Here is a 6,770-nt window from a genome sequence, read left to right as displayed (position 1 = left end):
CACCTAGACAGTGTCTGCCCAAGTCTACTTTGAAACCTTCTTCATCTGGCCAGCAGCAACACATTCCCCAAAGCAGTCTCAGAAGCTGGCAGGGGGAAAACATGACAAAGACAAATGGATCCTCCTTCTCATGACTCTCCATCAAATGTTCTTCAAAGCCTGAAATGGTGAAGAAGGCCTCTTCACCAAGCTTCAGTCTCTGATCTCCCTGGGATGAGGCTAAACTAAGAGAAGGATTCTTTCCTGAATTTATTGTCATGCAGCATTCCAGGGTAAGCGAGGAAAGGACAAGCCCCAGCCACATCAACTTTTCTGGAGTCTCCAAAGAAAGAACTTAAATCAAGTTCAACTTTCTTACAGTGATCTGTCCAACTTTCTGTGCTCTGGGCATTGATTTCCATCCTTATAATGATTGTGTTTATATATCCACTTCCTGAATTATGTGCCTCTTTCATGATTGTCTTAACCTGATTCCTACAGTAAGTTGTGCCTGACACTAATGCCTCATAGGCAGGAAGTTTATTTGGGAATGCAATCCCAAGGAAGAGGAATAATGGACAAAGGGAAATACAAGAGGGAAGGAATGTCCATTCAAGAAGGCATTACCATTTTGCACATCACCCAGAACAGCTGACAGTCAAGTCCATGGGACTTTTTTTAATAGCAACTCAGTAAATTTATTGACTTATTTTAAGACTGTAACAATAGAATTGTTTTCATTTTAGCACTTAGTCATTTATAATTGCAAAGACATTGCCTTATAGGTCCTTGGATAATGGGAAAAGGGAGAGAAAGTGACTATGTAACTTAATTAGCATATATGATGTCAGTTAATGATTATTGAACAATCCCTGTACCAGTTACTGTTGTAAACACTCTACTGTTATTAACCTATTTATTCCTCCCAGCAACACTGTGAGATACCTACTACTATCTTCATTTTATGTACAAAGAAACTGAAACACAGGTTAGGGTAATAACTTGCCCAGAGTCACCAATAGTTCAGCTGGGACCAGAACTCAGTAAGTCTGGCTGCAGAGTTCACACTTGTAACCATTATTTTACACTCACTTCTCAAACATAAAGTACCTAATATGGGTGCTGTACTGATAGCTCAACAATGGTTAGTTCCTCCCAACCATGTACTTTCTTCCTGAAATATTTTATTATAATTACTACAAAGCCATTCAAAATTGAATGCTGAAACTTGTGTCTTACCTCTTTTTTTATTGGGTCATATAGTAGTCCCCTTCCCCCCTCCCCCCTCCCCCCTCCCCCCTCCCCCTCCCTTTCCCTCTCCCTCTCCTTCTCCTTCACCTTCCTCGTCTTGTTTGTTCCAGAAGCACACATGCAGGCTTGTACATGAGTAAATAACGTCCTGCTCAGGGTTGGTGTACAAATGATTCCATCACCCAAGTTGTGAGCACAGTACCTGACAGGTAGCCTTCCAACCCATTCCCATCTTCCACCTTCCCCCCAAGCACTCCTGAGTGTCTATTGTTCCCACCTTTGTGTCCACATTCATTCAATGCTTCGCTCCCACTTATAAGTAAGAACATACAGTAGTTGGTTTATTCTTGCATTAGTTCACTTAGGATAATGGCCTTCAGCTTCATCTATGTTGTACAAAGAACATATTTTAGCAAAGACATGAAATCAATGAAGATGTCCAGCAACAGTGAACTGAATAAAGAAAATGTGGTACATATATATACATCATAGAATACTATGCAACCATAAAAAAGGTCCATGGATGGGACTTTCTGATGATCTTTAAGAAGTAGTCTCAGAACTCTCTGTCCTGGAGAGGAAGGCAGGAAGTATTTATCCATAGTTTTATTTCACTTCCCCTCACTATCATCATTTGTCAAATCTGGGCCCATATGTATTGACTCCCCCATACTTCCCAGTTGTACACACAAAAGCATTCCATGAGTGCCCTGCACTGCAGTATCATAGGAGCCCCAGATCAAGAAGAAAGAGGTATGTAGTATGGTCTGCAGAGCAACTTTATCAGGTATCTCCTGCACAAAGCCCATCCAAGCCTATGTGAAAAGAGCCACATGACTGTATATGGATAAAAGGCAGGGCAGAGAGAATTTGTAGGGATATCCACGAGGTGTCAAGTACAGTTAATCAGAAAGGTCAGGCTTTAATGTTAATAAAAACAATCAGCAGCATTCTTTCATCCTGAGAAGGACAGACATAAAAGTCAGAGGCATATGGGGAGATGTTAGTTGCAATCAGCAGCCATATGGCTTCCCAGTAAATCCGTGGCTGATCCAGCACTACTGATGAGGAAATTGAGCTTTCTTGTACAGTGAAAAAAAAAGCAGCAGGGGGATCTTTACACCTAGCTATTCCATGTAATTTAGAAAAAACAGCAGAAGAGTAAAATGAGAAAGTCTAGAAGCTAGAATGAGAACAGTGCTGACTGAGGGAGAGGAGATATGTCAAGTGAGTGCATCAGGTCAACACCTAAACAGCATATTGAATGAAAGCTCCCCCAAGACATGTGGGTCTAGGAAAGACATGGGAGGCAGGGGCCCAGCCTCAGCTGAGGTTCAGGTCAGCCAGGTCCTGGGCCTGGCGGCATGGAGGACCGAGAAGCAGGAAGCAGGTTGCCTTGGACCTGATAATCCCACCATATTGCAAACAAAGTGTGCTTATAATTTCCTTCGTAGGGTCTACAGGGAGCAGGTTTGAGGAAAAGCTTGTGTCCAAGTCTAGAAAAGAGCTCAACTGATGCAAGAGGCATGGTGATGACAGTGGCCACAGACCAAAGTAAGGTGACTACTTAAACAAGGAGAGAGAGAAATGGATAAGTGGATGTATTCATCCATTTTCATGCTGCTGACGAAGACATAACAGGGACTGGGCAATTTACCACAGAAGAGGTTTAATGGACTTACAGTTCCACATGGCTGGAGAGGCCTCACAATCATGGCAGAAGGCAAGGAGAAGCACATCACATCTTATATGGATGGCAGTAGGCAAACAGAGAGCTTGTACAGGAGAACTCCTCCTTTTCCAAAATCATCAGATATCTTGAGACGTATTCACTATCATGAGAACAGCACTGGAAAGACCTTCCCCCATGATTCAATTACTTCCCACCGGGTCCCTCCCACAACACGTGGGAATTCAAAATGAGAGTTGGGTGGGGCAACAGCCAAATCATAATGGATAAAATGACAGAAATATCTGTCTCTTGCTAAGCTCTTACAGCTTTTCTCAGCTTATACCATGAGGCCTGCCACAAGGAAGGATTTCCCCTATAAAAAAATTTCCTGATAGTTCTCAAAACAGCCTCTGGTGTCTCTTCACGAATAACATCATCCACCCATCTCTCCATCCTTCCATTCATTCATTTATTCTATAATTGTCAATTCTCTGAGCAGCTACTACACACCAGGCATCATGTGAAGATGGAAGGTAGAACAATGGCTAAGCAGAGGAACCTCTGGTGGTAGCTGGCTGGTCCTGGGCTCAAGTTCATGAGAGGTGACACAGCTGTGCAGCCAGCAGTTGCTCTACAAACATTTAGATGAGTGAAAATAATGAGGGAGGGACCATCCGACACCTGGATTTGAAGGATAGTTTGGATTTTCCAAAAACCACACTTGCAACAGGTTGTGTACTGCAGGTAGACCTGGATTAGTGACCTAAGTTTCATCTTATCTTGAGGAGAGTGAACTTTGATATAAGGGCTCAGGGAATCCCAGCTCCTTTGTTCCTTCCCATGTTGGCTGCAGAGAAGGGATTCCCCATGATAGCCAGGGTCTTCAGGGCCTACTGTCACAATGTACAGAATAAATGGATGGACTAAAAGGGCCAGGTTGCTCCAGAGCTTCCGAAAGTGACCATTCTTCCCAGAGCTTCACTGCTCAGAACTCTCCTTCACATACTGAGGTCAGCCTGCCCCTATGCTGTTTACCCTGAGTTCCTCCTTGGAGAAAAGGCTTTTTAGAACCGAAATAATCATTTTAGTTTTTCCTTTCCCCTGCCAGGCATGAGTATACTGAGTGATGGATTAACAGAATATTACTATTTTTCACCTAGCCACCATGCCCTTGGCGTCCCAGAATAACCAGAAATACCTATTGTTTATCTCTACAACCACTTCATATATTAAACAGCCCTACAAGTGTCACCTGTGCTGAGGATTAGACTCTTCCAGAAGATAGGACAGTTTCTGGTTCCAGCAGCCCCAGAATGTCTTCCTTCTCTCTCTTTCAGCCCACACCACCCTTCCTGTAAACACTACACCTGGGAGCAAAGGGTGTTCAGGGGGATAAAGCCCAGGTGACATCCTTGTCAGACAGCAAGTGCCACAAGTTTCATCACAAAAGTTGAGTCAACAGGTGGGTGAGGGAAGAGGGGTGAATCACATCTGACAGGTAAGGAATGTAGGCACAGCAGCCCAGATGGATCCTGTTTCCTTGAGGCACGGCTTGTTCCATGCATAAAAAGCCAGTTGGCTGGGAACACTACACCAGTTCTAAGGGACCATACAGAGTATTCCTCTCTTCACACCAGGTGAGTCTCTTTACTTGGAACTCTTTAGCATCCATTCTAGGTATTTAATTTTTATTAGAGTCTCCTTGGCATTCTTGGTATTTTTTTCCCTCATTATTGAATTTGATCATAGCCATGCAGACTGTTCAATTGAATTATAACCTCTAGGAATATCTTCATTTTAAAAGTAATCATACTGTGGGCTTGAAGAGACTTTAGACATTATCAGTTCTTCATTCACTCTTTCTGTGTCAGCAAGAAGGGGGTTGGTTTATTCAAGGATCCATAGTAAGTTTGTAATAGGATAATGACTAGAACCCAGGTCCACAGCACTTACCCTGACATTATAATTCCTTCTTATTTATAATTTTAATACAGAGAATTTTATTCTTTCAACAGATACTTTTGTGAGAGCTTACTATATTTGGCAATTTGTTTGCAAAGAAATAATTTAAGCATCTATGATACTACAATTTAATCAGGAAATAAGAGCTAAAATGCATTGTATAATAGTAACTTATCAGTGCCAGGTGATTAGGGCAAGTTCTGTGACAGTTTGGGAATAGAGAGATTTCTGGAAGGTTTTTTCTAGAGAAGCCACTAAAAGTCCCATATGAAGCGATCTGTGGTGTTTGGTTAGTGCTTGAATGAGTAGGAACAAGGAAAACATTTAAGACAGAGGAGAACTTGAGCCAGGCCACAGGTGGGATTGCTTGGGGTTCTAGAGAGGTCAGAGTTATACAACAGATGATAAGCCATGCTATTTATCAGAAATGAGTGAGTAGATTTAATTTATTAGGGTTTTTTTTCCAAATAACCTCACATTTCCAATGGTCCAGTATTATGAGTCTCATATTCCTGCTAGAAGCCTGTTATTGTGTGCTGTGTAGGAAGAAAGAGAGCACCAGGAGAGGCCCTGCTCCAGTGGAGCAAGAGCAAATCATCTTTAAGTTCCTCTTCTTCAAAGGCTCAGAAATTAATTAAGTATTCTTTGTGGTCAAGAAGGGGAAAGAACATTTGCTTTTTAAGAGACCAGAAGTGGTATTCACCATGGCTTCTTCCCTATTATTCTCTGTTTAAATCATCTGTTCTGTGTCCAGGACCAGCCACTGTTGCAGCATGAGTTCCCAGCAGCAGAAGCAGCCCTGCATCCCACCCCCTCAGCTTCAGCAGCAGCAGGTGAAACAGCCTTGCCAGCCTCCACCTCAGGAACCATGCATCCCCAAAACCAAGGAGCCCTGCCACCCCAAGGTGCCTGAACCCTGCCACCCCAAAGTGCCTGAGCCCTGCCAGCCCAAGGTTCCAGAGCCATGCCACCCCAAGGTGCCTGAGCCCTGCCCTTCAATAGTCACTCCAGCACCAGCCCAGCAGAAGACCAAGCAGAAGTAATGTGGTCCACAGCCATGCCCTTGAGGAGCCGGCCACCAGATGCTGAATCCCCTATCCCATTCTGCGTATGAGTCCCATTTGCCTTGCAATTAGCATTCTGTCTCCCCCAAAAAAGAATGTGCTATGAAGCTTTCTTTCCTACACACTCTGAGTCTCTGAATGAAGCTGAAGGTCTTAGTACCAGAGCTAGTTTTCAGCTGCTCAGAATTCATCTGAAGAGAGACTTAAGATGAAAGCAAATGATTCAGCTCCCTTATACCCCCATTAAATTCACTTTCAATTCCACTCTTGACTGTCTGTCATTGACTCTACAACTTCATTCCTTTCCCTCATGAAGCGGGAGCTGTACACAGAGATGAGTTGGTGAAGAAGGGCTTTGTCCAGAAGGCATCTGATACTCGCATTAGGAGGGTGAAGGGCTGCCCCCACAAGCATTCCTGGGCTGCCTATGGGAGGTTGTGTAATGCCACCTAGAGGCTGTTGCTTTGGGCATCCAGGGCTGGAGCAGGGCTCTCCTCTTGCAACTCAGTGAGTCATGCCAGAGTTTAGTTAGCACTTGTCTAAGCTGACTCTGACTCACTAATCCTGATTGCCTTCTCTCCAAATCTGGCTTTTAGACTGCTAACTTACCAGCCAATTCTTGTTTATTTCAAGTAATGTTGTTCCTACATATGCTAACCTGCTCCTTCTCACTCATTTCTCTGATATCTACATCCTAGATTTCCAAACACCTCCAAAGATGCACAGACTCCGTTCTTTATCTCAGTTAGTCGTTTCTAGTTTCTGAGTGCCAACTCTGGACCTGAAACAGAATAAAGGGGATTTAAGGTGCTTGCCAGGGGCATTTACAGTGCCCTGGAGGG

The 6,770-nt window shown here is 43.6% G+C and overlaps 1 protein-coding gene across 1 annotated transcript; it reads left to right on the top strand.

Moving 5' to 3' along the window:
* Positions 1 to 4,494: 4,494 nt before the first annotated feature.
* SPRR1B (small proline rich protein 1B) lies at positions 4,495 to 6,192 on the top strand. The gene is made up of 2 exons (XM_001136920.5): positions 4,495 to 4,539; positions 5,619 to 6,192. The coding sequence occupies exon 2, from the start codon at positions 5,638 to 5,640 to the stop codon at positions 5,905 to 5,907; it is 270 nt and encodes an 89-aa protein (XP_001136920.1). The 5' UTR covers positions 4,495 to 4,539; positions 5,619 to 5,637; the 3' UTR covers positions 5,908 to 6,192.
* Positions 6,193 to 6,770: the final 578 nt, after the last annotated feature.

This window comes from Pan troglodytes, chromosome 1 (genome assembly GCF_028858775.2).
Source record: "Pan troglodytes isolate AG18354 chromosome 1, NHGRI_mPanTro3-v2.0_pri, whole genome shotgun sequence".
Classification (NCBI taxonomy): Eukaryota; Metazoa; Chordata; class Mammalia; order Primates; family Hominidae; genus Pan; species Pan troglodytes.
Note: the sequence above shows the minus strand (reverse complement) of the source record. Positions and strands in the feature narration are given on the sequence as shown.

Coding starts and splice junctions, on each gene's coding strand:
- SPRR1B (XM_001136920.5), top strand. CDS start 5,638: ATGAGTTCCCAGCAGCAGAAGCAGCCCTGCATCCCACCCCCTCAGCTT.